The sequence below is a fragment of the Phoxinus phoxinus genome (genome assembly GCF_949152265.1).
Source record: "Phoxinus phoxinus genome assembly, chromosome: 3".
NCBI classification, from domain to species: domain Eukaryota; kingdom Metazoa; phylum Chordata; class Actinopteri; order Cypriniformes; family Leuciscidae; genus Phoxinus; species Phoxinus phoxinus.
This window is the reverse complement of record NC_136878.1, coordinates 22,556,515-22,575,300: the sequence shown is the minus strand read 5'-3', so window position 1 is coordinate 22,575,300 and position 18,786 is coordinate 22,556,515. Positions and strand designations below refer to the sequence as shown.

The 18,786-nt window shown below is 36.3% G+C and overlaps 1 protein-coding gene and 1 long non-coding RNA gene across 9 annotated transcripts in view; both read left to right on the top strand.

Moving 5' to 3' along the window:
• The window catches only part of LOC306996212, a 1,114,438-nt gene that overhangs the window by 1,053,323 nt on the left and 42,329 nt on the right, over nt 1–18,786 (top strand). The gene's annotated exons all lie outside the window — the stretch shown is intronic.
• Nucleotides 1–18,786, top strand: part of rxfp2l (relaxin family peptide receptor 2, like) — a gene marked incomplete at its 5' end in the record, with an annotated part of 43,451 nt that overhangs the window by 12,202 nt on the left and 12,463 nt on the right. For 7 of the 8 annotated variants that reach the window (XM_079608484.1, XM_079608486.1, XM_079608481.1 and 4 more), the window contains 7 exons: nt 10,433–10,538; nt 11,105–11,176; nt 14,155–14,226; nt 14,877–14,948; nt 15,375–15,446; nt 15,638–15,712; nt 16,808–16,879. In XM_079608484.1, the coding sequence (XP_079464610.1) occupies nt 10,433–10,538; nt 11,105–11,176; nt 14,155–14,226; nt 14,877–14,948; nt 15,375–15,446; nt 15,638–15,712; nt 16,808–16,879 (541 nt within the window). Of the gene's footprint in view, nt 1–10,432; nt 10,539–11,104; nt 11,177–14,154; nt 14,227–14,496; nt 14,714–14,876; nt 14,949–15,374; nt 15,447–15,637; nt 15,713–16,807; nt 16,880–18,786 lie in introns of those variants that run through there. The other variant, XM_079608488.1, reaches the window with a different exon arrangement.

Genomic DNA, 18,786 nt, shown 5'->3' with positions numbered 1-18,786 from the left:
ATTTTTGGCTTCAATCTTCTCGAGAAAAGGGGTTTTCCCGATCGTTCACACTCGTTCCCTCATCTCAGGGAACCGAGGTTACATTAGTAACCGAGACGTTTTCTAAGCCTTATTTATTTACCAGTGCTGGGCTTTCAGTATTTTTTGTGTAATATGAATGTGATATGGGTTTAATACTTAACAGCACTCAGTTAGATGGAAAAGATCCACTGAATGTTATTATTGGGTTTTATATATGGGTGTTAAAGATTTATGCTATTGGTAAGCGTTATCAGTATTATATTATCAGGGGATGATATCATGTGGTTTTATCTCTGGATGTTATTTGGTATTTCTTTGTTTTACTTTATAACATTTTTATCACTTTATTTATTGTTGCCTTTATTGAACAGGACAGTGAAAGACAAGAAAAAAATATGTGTGAAGCGCTCTTATATTAAAGCATATTTTAATGAACTGTTTAAAAGAAAAAAGATATGGCTTGATTCCCCTAAGGACTATTGTGAAATTTAAGTAAAAATTCTAAATTTATGCTTTATTCCTTTTCCCTTTTGCTTTAATTTTGAATTTGCAATCTGTCACGAATACACTGCAGCTTAATCTAATTAAGAGCGAGACGCAGGAAGAACGGGATACCAGAGACTTTAATGAACACAAGAGAGTCAACGAAGTGTCACATTAAACTTTGACGACAACAAACACAGAACTGGGGAAACTAAGGCCTTATATACACAGTGAATGATAATTATTAAAAACAAGAAACAGGCGAGAAACTAATTAGAAACCATTGTAACAAACAAGGATGAGAGCTCAAGAATTCAGAGTAGGTAAAACGAAACCAAAACAGAACATGACCATTACAATTATCTTTATAAAACAACGTTATGACACTTCTCATATGATAGAATGGAACAGGGTAAGAGTCTTGAAGCTTCAAGGACTCATGGAGTGGTTTGTCCCTCTTTTATCTTTGAGTGCCAGAAAGAAGGACACGGGCAGGCAATGTGTTTAGTTTGGCGAATATATTGGACATGCTTCATTGTCTCACTTCTGAAGATCAATTTGTTTTCTAAACTGCAAACAACAAACTGTTTTAAACTCTGCAACAAACCAATCCGTCACACTTCTGATTTGATTATAAAAAACTTCTAAGCAAATTGGCCTAAATTAAGAACTCACCAAAAAGAGATACATTTGCCTAGATGAAAGTGTGGGAAGGAAATGAAGGAGAGAGAAATTGAAACTTGACATCTATTTTTTTTAATGAGTTTTGCTGACTACAATAAACCGCAGTGGAGAATGGTGAAACATTACTTCTGTTTCGTACATAGTGACAGTCATAGACTGTATTTCAGTGGGTGGTCAGGGTGATGCTTACATCTTTAAAACTTTTTTTTTAAACAGCAGTGGCAGTAATGACATTTATAATGTTACAAAAAAGTTCTAATTAAAATAAATGTTTTTCTTTTTAAACTTTTTTATTGATCGAAGAAAAATGTATCACGGTTTCCACAATTAAAATGGACAAAAGTTATTTTAAATTGTACTTAAAACAATAAAAAATCTTACATACCCTAAACTTTGCATAGTATTAAACAGAATCTTTTTTTTTTTTGTATTAGCTGTGCATGTATATAATAAAAAAGCTGCCTGGAGGGGTCAACAAGATGGCCGCCGAGTGGACTAACTTCCCTTAAAGGAAAATTATTTAAAATAAGTCTCCGATGTCCCCAGAGTATGTGAAGTTCTAGCTCAAAATGCCCACAGAATTTTTTTTTACAGCATGTTAAAATTGCTACTTTTTAAAGGGGGAAAAAAACACTCACCTTTTTGTGTGTGTATCCCTTTAAATGCAAATGAGGTTCTGCTCCCGGTACCCTTTCAAGAAGAGGGCGGAGCTTCAAGAGCTCATGCTCTGGTGTCAGGATAATCTCATCTCACGGAATGAAAATGTCAGAACAGAAACGGTCAGTAACTGCGTTCAGTTCGAACCGGAGTCAGACAATAATGCCTACAGAGCCAGAGAGGTCTTCAGCAGGGGGGTCTGCTAATTATTGTATGAATAAAATAAAACAGACCTACAATATAAAGTTAACTTAAACTCAAGCTAATGTTAAATAAGCTTTAGTTCTACTAAATGTTTCACTGTCCCTGTAATTGTGCAATTAAAAGTAAGTATATGCCTCTGCGCATTAGTAATGGATTTCCAATGTATGTAAATATATACGCATGGTATGTTAATATAAGCCAGGCTTAAAAGGCACACCAGAGGATGGCTCTTTGCTGTCTTCACTCTGTTTAGAGTCACGATCATATTAGAGCTGTGTGAGTACAAACAGAGGGCAAAAGTGAAGACCTGCTACAGCTCTCCGCAGAGGCAAATACTCATCTCGAGTATCTAGTCTTCGTGCAAGAGGTATTACTGCTGTGCAGCGTATGGAAAAGGACAGGGCCCGAGGGTGGAAGAGCTACGTTCAGATTGTTTTGTTGTGGGAGCAAAGGACAAGTTTTGCTTGGGGGCAGTTATCTTGGAGTCTGATGATCTGACACGTTCTCTTAACAGACTGCAAACAGACTGTGCTAAATGAAGTCGCCAGGAAGGTCATACATACTGATTTGTGCTATTGTGTTTAGGGCAGCTCCATTCAAAATGATATTCAGAACATTTCTGGACAACTTAAATTTAAATCTTATTTTCTGTTGACCAAGTGAAGCCATTTAACTGAAAGTTTCTTACCTCACCTATACGCTATATGAAGTCAGGAAAGTGTTTGCTTTCAGTTTACACCAATTACATTCTGCTGTCAAGAGGGCTGGTGTGGTGTGATATACTGACATAGTGGCATTATTTCCCAGCATTACAACAAGGGAGGGAAAATCTACTGTAAAAGAAAGCTTTAGAGATCGATGAGAGAATAGGGTGTTGGTGGCGACATATACTTCCAAGGGAAATATACTTATTATTAGCTTGCTGCCTGCCCTCTGCCATCACCTATCACTGAAAACACCAGCAGGCTCAGAAAACTAATTTTCTAAGCAGCACTGGGATCAAACAAATGTTTTATTCTCATCAAAGAAAGATAATGGCCTTTTCATTTAGGGGAAATACAGCAGGGGTTTTCAAAAAAGCAGACCTCTAAATTCAAACAATTTTTATGTAAAGACCAATTTATAAACAGTCATGTGAAAAAGAATGTAGGCTATTGAATTCTATTGTTTTACGTATCAGGATATTATAAAAAATCATCTGGTCACTAGCAGGTCTTAAAATTAGGTAAATACAACCTCAAATGAACAAGAACACATGACATAATAAACCGTGTCATTATTTATTTGACAAAAATAAAGCCAAAAAGGAGAAGCCATGTGTGAAAAACTAAGTACACCCTATGATTTAATTGCTTGTCGAACTTTAGCTGCAATGACTTGAGGTAATCATTTTCTATATGCCTTTATCAGTCTCTCTTTACAACGTTGCTTCAGTTCATTGTGGATGTGCATAATGGCCAAACATCTCTATTTGGTCTTATCTTGCCGAAGGACATTGTTCCAGAGGTCTTGAGGTTTGTTCAGATGCAACTTTGCAAACCTTATCTGTCCTGCCATGTTCTTTTTCGATAGAAGAGGTTTTCTCCTGGCAACCCTTAAACAAGCCTTACTTGTTCAGTCTTTTTCTAATTGTACTGTCATGAACTTTATGCAATTTAATGATAACGGAAACTTGAGTTTTGTGCAGTTTCCCTGACCACTGCACCTTATGATGAATTAGCTGGGACATCCACTCCTGGGACGACCGGCAACTGTCTTCAGTGTTTTCCACTTGTGAATAATCTTCCTTACTGTAGAATGATAGACTTCAAATTGTTTGGGAATTGCCTTGTAACCCTTCTTAAATCGATGGGCAACAACAATTTCTCCTCTAAGATTCTTGCTGATGTCTCCTTGCCATTGTGTTAAAACACACCTGAATGCTCCAAAGTAGCATGTCTTCTCCATATTGGCCTAGTTTTTGATAAATAAATAGTGACACAGTGCATTATGTCATGTGTTCTTGTTCATCTGAGGTTGTATTTACCTAATTTTAAGACCTGCCGATTTTTTTATTATGTCCTGATATGTAAAACCATAGAATTCAAGAGTGTACATTATTTTTCACATGACTGTTTATATACAGGTGCTGGTCATATAATTAGAATATCATGAAAAAAAGTTTTGTTTAATGTTTTTTTGTTTAAAAAAAGTTGATTTAATTAATTAATTCCATTCAAAAAGTGAAACTTGTATATTATATTAATTTATTACACACAGACTGATATATTTCAAATGTTTATTTATTTTAATTTTGATGATTATAACTGACAACTAATGAAAATCCCAATTCAGTATCTCAGAAAATTAGAATATTACTTAAGACCAATACAAAAAAAGGATTTTTAGAAATGCTGGCCAACTGAAAAGTATGAACATGAAAAGTATGAGCATGTACAGCACTCAATACTTTATACGGCTCCTTTTGCCTGAATTACTGCAGCAATGTGGCGTGGCCTGGAGTCGGTCAGTCTGTGGCACTGCTCAGGTGTTATGAGAACCCAGGTTGCTCTGATAGTGACCTTCAGCTCTTCTGCATTGTTAGGTCTGGCGTATCACATCTTCCTCTTCACAATACCCCATAGATTCTCTATAGGGTTAAGGTCAGGAGAGTTTGCTGGCCAATTAAGAACAGGGATACCATGGTCCTTAAACCAGGTACTGGTAGCTTTGGTACTGTGTGCAGGTGCCAAGTCCTGTTGGAAAATGAAATCTGTATCTCCATAAAGTTGGTCAGCAGCAGGAAGCATGAAGTGCTCTAAAACGTTTAAAACTCTATCAGTTTTAAACGTGCTCTAAAATGCTTTATTAAATCCAGAGTCAACGCAGCTGTCTACAGGACATTTTCAGAGCACTTCATGCTTCCTTCATTTTCCTGCAGGATTTGCACCTGCCCACACTGCCAAAATAACCAAAACCTGGTTCAATGACCATGGTATTACTGTGTAATCACTGTGTGATTTCATGTAATATTCTAATTTTCTGGGATTTTGATTTCGTGGGTTTCATAAGCTGTAAGCCATAATCATCAAAATTATAACAAATAAAGGCTTGACATATCTCTCTTTGCATGTAATGAGTCTATATTAGTTTCACCTGTTAAGTTGAATTCTTGAAATAAATAAACTTTTTGATGATATTCTTATTATATGACCAGCACCTGTATGTATATATATATAGTTCCAGTCCTTGATTCTGATTGGTTGAGCTGCGTTCGAAGCCGTTGTAAATTACTCAACAAACATACACCTGTGAGTGACCGCATTACTGCGCAACTGCCGCTTGTGATTCTTTGTTGCTGCATGTGCTCTTTGGAACTACATTGCTTGGCGGAGGAATGAATGTGTTATAACATTATATTTTTTGTTGCTGGTGTTTATTTTATGAATAAAATAAATATTAAAACTAATATTTTTTATGGAGTAACTGTTTTATAAAAGCTCCGCTCCGTGTCGTGCCTAACAACGCCCCTTAGCTGTTCTAAATCCACTGTAAAAGTGCTTTAATGCTTGCTTTACTGGCTTATTGCTTAAAAAAAAAAAAATTGGGTATATATATATATTTTTTTAATATTTATATACACACACACACATACGTTTATTACGTTTTATGCCCACAGACCCAGTTTGAAAACAGGTACAGTTATTCAGTACAGCCAAACTGTCACATACTGTTGGTGGATGACTGGTTGGGCCTGTCAGAGGCGGTCTTTAACTGCAGATGACTTAACAAGATTTCTCCTTGTTATGCATGCCTCTCCAGAGCTTTGGGCATTATGGTTGGGAATAGACTGCTGCTTTCAGAATGAAGCTGTCCTATGTGAACTGAGAGGGGCAAGCCAAATGTTGCCTATTATTACTCTTATTATTACACTTTTTTTCATTACATGTTGCCACAAGAACACATTAATATGCAAATTAGATACAGTGTACATTGTATATAATGGGAAAACTTGCTTATGGCCATTTTACCCACCATATTGCATAACGCAAAATCATATCTCAAGTAATTTGGTTATATCTTTCCTAACCTAACATAGTCGAGAATCATCTTCTTTATACAAAGTTTAGTATAAAAAAATTGTTTTTGCCTATTCATGTCTATACATGTCTTTTTAATTGAATCCTGTTGTCCACTACAGATACAGTAGCAATAGGCCTAACATATAAAAAATATATAATTTTTCAAAAATCTTATTTTTCAAAAAAAATGATTATGCTCTTAACAATGTAAGTATGACTTACATATTGTCTTACATATTGAATGACAAATGACTTGACAAAATACTATATTCACACACATACAAAATCTGGTTCTCAACAGGATATTTAAGCCTCTATCTCTAATTGTTTAGATACATGTTGATTTCTAATAGCTGACATGGAGCCAATGCACGTTTCTTTAAAAGCAAATGGATACAAATTTAAGCAGTTGAAAATGATCAATTATATTCACCGTGGTATAGATCAATGTTATAGCACTCCACAGTTAAAGAGATAGATAAAATCAAAATTCTGTCTTTACTCTCACCCCATTTACTTTCATTGTATGCAAGTATGGAAAAACAAACAAAATCACTGAGACAAATTTATTTTGAAAGAACTTTTTCAGCATGCACTGGGACGGTGTTCAGCCGAGTGTAATGCGGCTGGGATGAGAATCAGCACCTCCAAATCTGAGGCCATGGTCCTCAGTCGGAAAAGGGTGGCCTGCCCACTTCAGGTTGGTGGAGAGTTCCTGCCTCAAGTGGAGGAGTTCAAGTATCTTGGGGTCTTGTTCACGAGTGAGGGAAGGATGGAACGGAAGATTGACAGACGGATCGGTGCAGCTTCAGCAGTAATGCGGTCGATGTACCGGTCTGTCGTGGTGAAGAAAGAGCTAAGCCGCAAGGCGAAGCTCTCGATTTACCGGTCAATCTACGTTCCTACTCTCACCTATGGTCATGAGCTTTGGGTCATGACCGAAAGGACAAGATCCCGGATACAGGCGGCCGAAATGAGCTTTCTCCGCAGGGTGGCTGGGCGATCCCTTAGAGATAGGGTGAGAAGCTCGGTCACTCGGGAGGAGCTCAGAGTAGAGCCGCTGCTCCTCCACATCGAGAGGGGTCAGCTGAGGTGGCTCGGGCATCTGTTCCGGATGCCTCCTGGACGCCTTCCTGGGAAGGTGTTCCGGGCACGTCCCACCGGGAGGAGACCCCAGGGAAGACCTAGGACACGCTGGAGGGACTATGTCTTCCGGCTGGCCTGGGAACGCCTCGGTGTCCCCCCTGGAAGAGCTAGAGGAAGTGGCTAGGGAGAGGGAAAGGGAAGTTTGGGCTGTCGCCATGCAATGAAAGTCGCAAGTCTTTTCTTCCCTATTGTAATGTGTATCTTAGTGAAACAGCTTCTTGACCAAGAAATGTAGGCTGGGGCTTGATTTTGTCCATGGGGAATTGAATCGTTGGATTATTTTGGTTTGCTATTTGCTTCGATCTGATGTGAGTGACAGGTTGCCCTGCTCTCACAGCAGATAACACGTCATCAGAGACAAGAAGAGATGTCGCTGCAAGAGTGAGGTTAAGTTATTTTGGGTAACGATTTCAAGGGCACATGAATTTAAAAACAATTAAAAAGATGTGCGCGAATAAATCATTTATAAATATCACAATATTCCATAAAAACAAGAATTGCCCATTTTGATTTCATGGGGACTTTAATAAATGTGTTGGTGGTGTTGACAATGGAGATTGGTGGAAATGTTCAAGTTAGCTGTCAAAACATTTTCAGTCAAAGCCAATTTTATGATCTTTTTATTCTTTGCAGGGCAGATCGAAAAACAGAGAAAAGCTTTTTACAGTAGCACAATGTTGCAGACAATAAATACACAAGGGATAATAAATATAGACTATACACATTAGACAAAGGAAGCATAAAGCAGCCAGCAACATCCTTGATGACAGTGAATTAGTACAGTACTCATCGCAATTTAGAGGTTGAGGTTTACTGTAGATTATTTAGTAGATTATTAATTATTAAATGGCTTGTGCAGCAAATTATGCAATGAATGTGCAATACATGTAGTCTGTACAGGTATGCCATGCAGGGTTGATGAATTCTGACTCCCAGTAGAAAGAAACTGCTCTCATAGATGTTCCTTAGCCCCGGGTCTGACAGATAAATGGGGTCTTTCCCATTGGAAGGCAGGCCACAGTGATGTACTGGCCAGTTTTTATTATCAGTTACAAGGCTTTCCTGTCAGCACCAAAACTACCTTTATAGGCACTCTCTACAAGCCCTGTTAGTAGTTAGTAGTCCATAAAATGTCTTCTTAAATACATTCAAAAGTTTACTCAAGTGGCAAAAGTACGTGTTTACTAGTCATTTATTCAGCTGGTTAGTTAATCCTGCTCAAAATACCTATTTGAAGAGGGACGCCTGAGCCTGACATTATTATGAATCATTATTAGTCAGGATTCTTTAGCTCTGAGAATCAAGTTACTTCTGGTTCTTCTAAGTTCTGAATAGGGCAAGACCAAACAGTAATTTGTACAGTTGAGATGTATGAATCAGGTAAACGGCTGCATTCTGATCAGTCGAACTCAGATTAATTACTAAATATGATTTGTGAATCGGTTAAACCTATTCATTAATAAGAATCAGTGCAAAAGAATGGTTCGTTCACGAATTGGGCATTGTTCTCACATCTTGGAGCAGGTCTTAAATTATTCAGTTTGAAATAAAGATAATCGTTTTAGTCAAATGTAGTGGTGGAGTAAAAATAAGATGATATGCTTTGGAATGTTGGAATGTATTAACCTTTTTTTTTTTATTCAGCTCCAAACAACCAATTAAGAATACTAAATAATAACCCCCACAGGAAAACTGTGCATGCTCTTCCTGACTGTCAAGCTTAGGTTAGGTGAGACAGACCCAGTTGTCTTAGAGCCTGAATGTGTCAGAAAATGATTTTCAAACTCACTTGGGGATTAGCTATAGATGTCTCAAATGTGTTGAGTGGGTTGAAAGAGGTGAAACTACCTTCTCTGTCAAACTTTGTGAGCTATCATGGACCAACAATATGTGAAAAGACTGTAGCAATGTTTTTGCAATGATTGCTTTAGAATTCTAAGGGCAGATTTACGCGCCAGCACAAATCCTGTTTTGGCTTTAAAAAAATACTGTCATGATTTACTAAAGACACGCAGTGAAAAATTAGCACTGAAAGGCGTGGACAGGGTTATTTTTGTGGCCGACCTTATTTATATGCATTTGTAGGAGTTTCCCTGGCAGGTGCAACATTTATGGGAGGAGATTATTTAAATAAATCATGCAAGGTGATTTACTAAAGTTTGCGCTAGTCAATTTACTGGAATTTGCCCATTATTCACCGCCCCAAAAAACACGACTTTGCAACTACATGTCAACTTATTCTAAACCTAACCCTACCAGTCTACTAATACTCTACTAACACTTTAATGAGAGTAAGTAGACATGTAGGGGCAACATTATTTATAGTCAACAGAATGTGTTAAAGGGACCATAAAAATAAAGTGAAACAGAATAAAAAGTTAAAATTAATGTGATGCACTTTTTATGAACTGAACAAGAATGCAGCTGGAGCAGTGTAATACATTAATGAGAAATGTGAAAGAATTTGTGGGTATGATGGGACATTTCCACAGTAAATGGGGACTTTAAATTTAAATAATTCTCCCTCTCTCTTTTTTGTCTCTGTCTGATTTCAATTTCATAGCAATACACATTGTTTACGCAATTGGATCAAACATGAAACATAGCAATTTCTTTAACTAGGAAACAAAAGATTTCAAATGGTCATGGTTGTGATGCCCTGCTTTTTAAAAATGGATTGAATAAGGCATGAAAAGAACTGAAGCACAGATTTTATACACTAATGGGAAAAACAAAAGGGGTTTGAGAGGGTTTGAAACTACAAAAGCGTGTTTTGTCATGTTAATGGTAATCTGTCTCTTTGTCTCTTTCTTGATTTATGTCTTTATCAAATTATTTCTGAGGTATAAAGTCAATACCCATCCGTACAGTCCCGGCAGATGAAACAGAGCCTGTCTCAGGAAACCAAATACACACACACAGACACTCACACACACACAGAGAGAGAGAGAGAGCGAGAGAGAGACCGACCGTCAATGGATCTTAATTATACACTTAGTACCTTTACAAGTACACATTACCATTCTTATCTAAAATGAAATGAAATTGCCTGGCCGACCATTTTCATTATTAATATGGAAATTCTAGATTTGCAAATAGTACCATACAGCATTTATTTCCAATGAGCAGTATTCCTGTGGGGTTTTAATGGCCTGTTTCTGTGTGTGTGTTTTCAGTGTTAGATGTCTATCCAGATGTGTGTCATTGTGAGGGTTGGAAGGTGAACTGTAATGGCAAAAACCTCCTCCATGTACCTGCTGTGTCGTCTAATGTAACTGCACTGTAAGTATGACTCCAGCAGAGAGCAAGAGACCTTCACCTCTGTTATACATTACAGCCGGCATGAAACAGAAGTTGCGATTAGTCTTTTCTTTCCTGTTGTAAAAACAAAATGACGGGACTTGAATTTGTCCATCAGGAATTGATTGGATGGTTGTGGTTTGCTATTGCTGTGATCTCATGTGAGTGACAGGTTGTCCTGCCCTTGCACCAGTAAACACATCATCAGAGAAGAGATGTTTCTATTTTGATTAAAGATTATGAGGGCACGAATTTGTAAAAAAAACAAAAAAAACATTGATGTGCACAGATAAATAATTTGAATAAATGCTGCAATATTTCATTAAAAAAAACAGGAATTGTCCATTTTGATTTCATGGTGACTTTAAGGCAGGACTTATGTTTGATGGTTTTAGAGGGGATTTGTGTACTGGTCAGTCTGGAAGGCAAGCTGGCTTACCCGCAAAACCCACTAGGACCAGCAACCCATTTTAGGCTGGAAACGAGACACAAATAATTATATTTGTTTTCCAAATGTAATTGTTATTTTCCTTCCATGCTGCCCTTAGAGAGCTGAACAGTAACAGAATCGAATCTCTCTCTCGTGATCTGTTCATCCGCTATAGACACCTGGAGAGACTGTGAGTGACACTTCATCCTTTCATCTCATCTTCTCCTCTCCTAATCCCTCTCTCTGTTATCTTTTCTAAGCTTTTTAAATGTCTGAGTCTCCTTGCCTTGAGCTCAAGTCATGATTTATGAATGATGATTAACAACATCTTTGCAATGATTATTTTTTCCTTTTTTCTAAAATACCGAGCAGAGAGCTGTCAGAATACGTTTGTGTGTGTGTATACTTAAACTGTTAGTTCACCCGAAAATGAAAGCTCTGTCATTAATTACTCACCCTCATGTCGTTCCAAACCTGTAAAACTTTTGTTCATATTCGGAACACAAATAAAGAGCTTTCTGTCCCTCCTTTGACAGCTACGCAACTGACACTTTCAAGGCCCAGAAAGGTAGTAAAGACATTAAAGTAATCCATGTGATTTAACCTACATTTTATGAAGCGACGCAAATGTTTTTTTGTTTTTTTTGCGCTAAAAACATAATTTACCACTTTATTTACAAAATCTTAATCTCTAATGCACATTTACCGAACAACGTCTGCTCTCACATCAACACAACACGCATATGTTGTGGTGCTCTTGTGAACGTGTGTTGGAAATGAATACTTTGTAAATAAACAGAAAAAATGTGCACAAACAAAACGCTTCAAAAAATAGAGGTTAAACCACTGAAATCACTTTTATGGTGTCTTACTACCTTTCTAGGGCTTGAAAGTTGTAGTTGTGAAGATGTCAATGGAGGGACAGAAAGCTCTCAGATTTCATCAAAAAGATCTTAATTTGTGATGCGAAGATGAATGAAAGTCTTACGGGTTAGGAATGACATGAGGGTGAGTAATTAATGAAATAACTTTCATTTTTTAGTGAACTATCCCTTTAGGGTTCAAAATAACACTCCAACTACAAGTAAAAAAGGTAGGCTAAAACTTTATTTTGCAGTGTCCCTGTTACACATTACATGTACTTAGATGTAATTATTATAGTAATAACAGTAAATTATGCATAATTCCAACCCTAAACCAAACCCTATACAAAGTTCATGTTGTTAATAAATATTACACAGTACTTATATGTATCAGTACTTGTAACACTCCAACAATAAGACCTTAAAGTAAAGTGTAACCGGAAAAAAAATGGCCAGTTGGAATTTAAAGCCATTATGGCCAGTTGGAATTGAAAGCCATTACTTTATAGGGCTCTGCAGCGTTTTACTTAAAACTATATGAATTATAGTCTGACTCTGACTGATGTTAGCGAAACCTTTAAATTAAAACATTTAAATAAATAAAAATCAGAATTTGGTCAATGATGGCAGAATATTCTGAATACTGGTTGCATATAATTTTTTATATATGAATCAACCAAAACAAATGTGTAGTAATAAAATCATCATATTTCTAGTTTCTATATAAAGCTGCAAATGACACAATGACATACACCTAAATAATCCTAATGTACTGTAGCAGTAATAGAGGACAAAATAATGCAAAATACAGTTTCATGGCCAACAATTCACTTGCAATAGACATGTGGAAATAAAATAATTTCAGACCCTTCTTATGTTCATGATTATGTTTGCATGAACATAATGGCACCTTCTTTTTCTGAATCCTCTTTCCTTTACACTTTTTCTTAATAAAAAATAAAAAAGCCTCATTAGGTGTAGTGGAGGTTTTTAAAGCTCAACTTTCTTTGTAGAGATCAAAGAAATGGATGACATTTGTATTGTCCATCAAAGTTTAACCGTGTAGCACTCACAAAATTTACTCTCAGATAGACAAAGGCCTTCACAAGATATCTCATCAATTTATAACTATGAATGACAGACATTGCTTAGAAAACTTCATAATAAAGATAACCATCATATGCTCCATCATAGTTTGATGTAAATAAACAAAAAATACTCTTTGAAAGATTTAAATGTTTCTGTTACCAAAGCAACCACAAATGAATAACATAGCGTATGTTTCGCTTTTGATCTACATGCAGTTTCTGTCAGTTCATTTTTAGGGAATTAGGTGTTTCAGATAAAGGGTTTGTACAGTAAGTGTGCTGATATACACTACCACTTAAACCACTTTTTAGATTTGAAAATGTTTTTGAAAAAGGTCTTGTATGCTCACCAAGACGTCATTAATTAAATTTTTAAAAAACACAGTAAAAACAGTAGTATTGTGGAACTTTTATTACAATTTAAAATAACGGTTTTCTATATTAAATGTTATTTATTCCTGTGGCAAATCTGAATTTTCTGCATCATTACTCGTCTTCAGTGTCGCATAAATCATTCTGATATACTGATTTGGTGCATAAGAAAAGTTTCTTATTATTATAAATTTTAAATCAGTTGTTTTACTTAATATTTTTGTGAAAACCTTGATACAGTGTTTGATGCATAGAAAGTGCAAAATATAACTTTTTAAAATAGAAATGTATTTACTGTCACTTTTGATAAATGTAATGCATCCTTGCTGAATAAAAGTATTATTTTCTTTTGAATGGTAGTGTACATAATAATGATATTTGTCAGTGGGGTTTGTAAATATCATATAACATCATCCTCATGACTCATCCAATCATCATCTCAAAATAAACCCTGACAGGATGATTCCACAAATCACGGGGGTCTTATATAATCTGAAGGGGTTTATTTGCATAAAAAATGGTGTACATTAGACCAGTTATTACATGATTACTTAGCAATTCAATAAATAAATGGACACAGAAACTGTATTTTAGTTTTAAAAAAAATGATTAAGCAAGAAGAACCATAAAATGCAATGAGAATCGTGAAACTAGCATTGCATTGATTTGGTGGTCAGACACATGGCAAACAGTTTTAGATTATGCAAAAAGTGTAGATAAAAATATTTGACTGCAGGATGCCACGATTGTTCTTTTCTTTAGGGGTATAACTTTTTAATGAGGCAAAATATCCAGAGTTCACCTACAGCAATGACTCAAACTGTAAACATTCTCTCTCTCTGCAGGCATTTGGAAAGTAACAATATAGAAATGATCTCCAAAAGGGCGTTTTCAGGACTGATCTCCTTGCGTAAACTGTGAGTAATGTGTGAATGAACAGTTCACTGACTGTGTGTGTGACTGTGCACAATCATATCAATGACACATCTTGTATAACGTTACTTCAATCCTTCCCTGAGCTCCTGTTTAAATTGATGTGTAACTGTACATCAATATCTGTCTATGTAATTATGAGCTGCCCATCCCTTTCTTCCATTCAGTCAGCCTGAGGCTTTCATCATCCACTCATTCATCCATGAAAAAGAAAAAGGAGAAGAAGGATGTTACAATCAGGATGGAGGCTTGATTCAGGCAGAACAGATCCATGATCAAAGAATGAATTTTAATGCACCCTAATGCTGTTGTGTGTTCATGTATGTTTCAATATACCTGAGCTCTTCCTCTCAGAGGCCTGCTTCCATATACACATAATTGTTGATCTAATCAACATTATATGAAGAGTAATCAGCCAACTAGAGGGAGGGAGGAAAGAGAGAGAGAAAGGAAGGAAAGAACTGACAGGAGGTAGAAGGAACAGCAGTGATGGTTATACAGCAGATGACAACTTAACAAAACACATTTTTAACCTCTGACCTCCGTTAATGTGTTCTCTCTCTCTCTCTCTCTCTCTCTCTCTCTTTCTCTCTCTCTCTCTCTCTCTCTCTCTCTCTCTCTCTCGTTTTTGCAGTTTTTTGACTCAAAATAGGATTGCATCTCTGAAAGCAGGAATATTTAGTGACCTCAGCAGTCTGGAGTGGCTGTAAGTAGAAAAACACAGACACCTACACACTCACATGGTGGATGAAATTAGATGATCGGTGCGATTCAATTGGGAATTGCAATTTCTCTCTCACTTTCTTTGTCTCATTCTTTTTGTCTCTGTCAGTTTCTTAGGCTGTTTCTCCTTCTTTGTTTTGCTGTTTGCTTTTTGCTTTTCCCCCTCTTTTTAAATCAGGCATAATTGATGGATTGAGTTTGTTCTCTGTGAAAATGAAATGCAAAATCATTTAAATGAATCTCGGCTCTTTCAGGGCTCAAATTGAAACTTTGAGTCTGACCTGCTTTCATTACCAAACAAAGAGCTTTATCATGCTCTCCTCAAAATACTTGGGGTTTCTGCAAAGGTTATTATTTCAGATGATTTTTGGTGTCACTCTTTTATATGTGTGTTTGTCTACATGTGTAGGATTCTGGATGAGAACAGAATGTCATCTCTACGTCAGAAGTCTTTTGAAGGCCTGAAATCATTATTTTTCCTGTAAGAGTAACTTCTAATTCACCTTGACAGATATACTGTATCAAATAGATCAATATATAGTATATTGTGCATATACAAGAGAGAAGGATAAATAGAAAAATTATACCTGTCAAATGTTTTTCATTTATTGTAAACCGATTTCTCTGTTGAATGTGTTGTATAGCTAAATAATGGATGTATGTATTTTGCAGGTCTTTATTAAATAACTCTGTCGAACAGTTTCCTAAAACCTCGATTTGCCTTGAGATGCCCCGTCTGAACTGGTTGTGAGTTATAAACATGACACTTTCATTGCATTACATATTAAATACACCCATGAAGCATTTACATATATACATCAAGTAAAATCATTTCACAAAAATATGAATTTGCCCGTAATCATTTAATATTAAAATAATAAATGTACTGTTTATTAAGATCACAATTAAGATAGAAATGTATTTGGACAATTTCTGGTTGTCAAACATTAGTAGACCATGGTTATAATTATTGTGATGAACTAACCTGCTCAGGTATCTATATAAACTTGAGGGGAACTGACTTTATACATCCACTAAACATCAGTTGGTTAACAATAATTTAAAAAATTAAAAAGGTCTACTGTGAAAAAAAAAATTGTGGACACTGCCTGCAAAAGCACAAGGTTTGAAAGATGCTCCTACGTGTTACTCTAATAACTGGTTTCTCTAGTGCTAGGAGTAATATATATCCGGCTTTCCGACTTCCCAACTTTGTTGATGCTCAAATGTGGGTGATAAGTGGGTCAGTTAATTGTGGAAGTACGAGCCAATTTTGCAGCTTTGTTTCTGTAAATTATCTTTTTTTTCACTGGGAAGTAAGTTTTGAGTTCTGAGAGTCACAGTCTATTTTCGTTGTGTAATCAACAAAAATGGTATTCCTAGTAGGCTATTCCACCCCTTTAAGTGTCCAAATATGGGTAACACTTTATTTCAATTATCAACTTTATAGAGAATTCAATTTACTAACGATAAGTAACTTTACAACATCTTAACTAACTCTCATTAAAATATTAGTAAAACATCTGCTTAATATTTGCCAACAATTTATTACGATGGTCTCCCAACAGACAATACTAACTATAAGCAACTACAAACTTATTCTACTAACCCGAACCTTAACACCTGCCCCTTACCTTACAGTCTACCGATACTCTAATGACTAAAAACTCAAAGTTACTTTTACTGTAGTTTGTAGAATGTATAAGGTGGACCATCGAAATAAAGTGTAACCCAAATATGCTCGGGGACCCCTTTATTTTTCTTTCAAAATCTTGATGTTGAATAATTTTGACTTCATTGCTTCACACTTCAGTAATCAGCTGCAGTTGTTTGTTATTGCAGGGAAATGGAGGGTAATAGAATTGCATCTCTCTGGGCATCAAGTTTTAAGAACTGCTCCTCTCTCACCGTCTTGTGAGTACACACACACACACACACACACACACACACACACACACACACACACACACACACACACACAGTAACATTCAATGTAAACTGCATTGAGTGTTGTGGGATCCAGGGTATTTCTATATTAGACTGTTTATTTGTCACAGCTGAGTGTGGGAGACGTCATCTAAAGCTCCTCCTGAGTCTCTCGGCTCGGCTGGAAACACTTACAAATAAATACAGATTTAGGTTGAAGTGAATAATTTAAGACCTTAGCAGATTAAAGACATCGGGAATGAATAAATTACAATAATTACTCATGTTTTAGATGTACATGTTGATATGCATCACGAATATCTGGTGCTGTAGTGTAAGGCCTTTGATTTGATCTGTCAGTGACATTTGAAGGACATTCTGTCCTGAGGGAAGGAGCTCGCTGCATTACGAAAGCTTCTCTCTCACTCTTCCAATCTTCCACTACAGGCACTTTTATGGGCCAATGAATTATTTTTTTTAAAAACTTTTTTCTATTTTTTAAAAGCATTTTACAGTTTTTTTTCAATTGCTGACAAGCATCGGTAAATACTGAAGCCACATTTTCAAAACTCTTCATACAGTCTGCATTACCAAGATGAATCTTGGCCAAACAGTTAATCTCACTTCAAAAACTCACCCAGACCAACAAAACACTTCATACATGTCCTAAAATAAACTTGTTCCACCATAACACTGACAACAATTCTCATTCTCAAAATCAATTCTCAAATCACACACTGAGCTAAAAAACACTAACAACAGGGAGCATTACAGAAATCATGAGCTTTTATTTTTAAAGTTTAAATGATTTCTTTTCCATAAATATTCATTCTATGATAAGAAAAATATATTTAAATTGTACTGAGTGTATTACAGCATAAAGAATGAATGCATTTTTTTAATATATCTTTACATATATTAATTTACATGCAAACAATAAAAAGTTGAAACAACAAAAACAAAATCCTGAAGCAATAATAATTAAAAAACAACAACAAAACCATCAACAACATGTCTAGTATAATGGCATATGTGCAGTATTGGAGGCGCAGCTGGGTCAGGAGGTCTTTCTGTGTGGAGTTTGTATGTTCTCTCCGTGTTGACGTTGGTTTCCTTGACAATCCAAAGACATACAGGACAGGTGAATTGGAGACTGTAATTTTGCCCGTAGATTTGAGTGTGAATATGAATGTGAGTGTCTCATACTGTGATGAAGCGGCCATCTGTCCAGGGTGTTATCCTGCCTACGACCCGAGACACTGGGAAAGACTCCAGCCTCCCCACAACCCTACACATGACAAGCGCTTTGGAAAATGTATGGATTAGATGGATGGATGTACAGTACTGTGAGGGTTCTAGTCCTCCTTCTCTCTGCCACTCTTCTTTCCCCAATGTGTCTTCCTTGATCCATGTTTCCAAACAAAATAATTCTGAAGCCATCCCGATTTACCAAAAGATTACTACTGTAATAGAAACCTAAAAATAGGACACCTTGATACGCTTTCAGTTGAAATTCCAATTAGTTGTGTTTGTAATGATTATTGTTTAATTTCATTGTAAATACTCTGCTAAGATTTTATATTTCAATATAATTCCTGCAAAATTGCTCAGAGTTTGCCATCATTCTGATGTGAATGTGGCTTTTATCAGTTTTGAAAGCAGTGTGTTAGCATTCGAAAAATGTGCTGCAAATATATAGTGTTTTGCAGATGACAAAAGTCAAGCGTAGCGTCATTTCTGGCAGGTCACGTTAGTCAAGCTCGCATCAGCTGACTCTCAGCTGATCCACGTCTACCTATAGGAATATGACGCCTATCACCGCATCCATATATAAGCTCCTTTATCCATATATAAGCGAATTACCCTCCTCCCTCCCCAGCTCCTCCTCTCTTCAG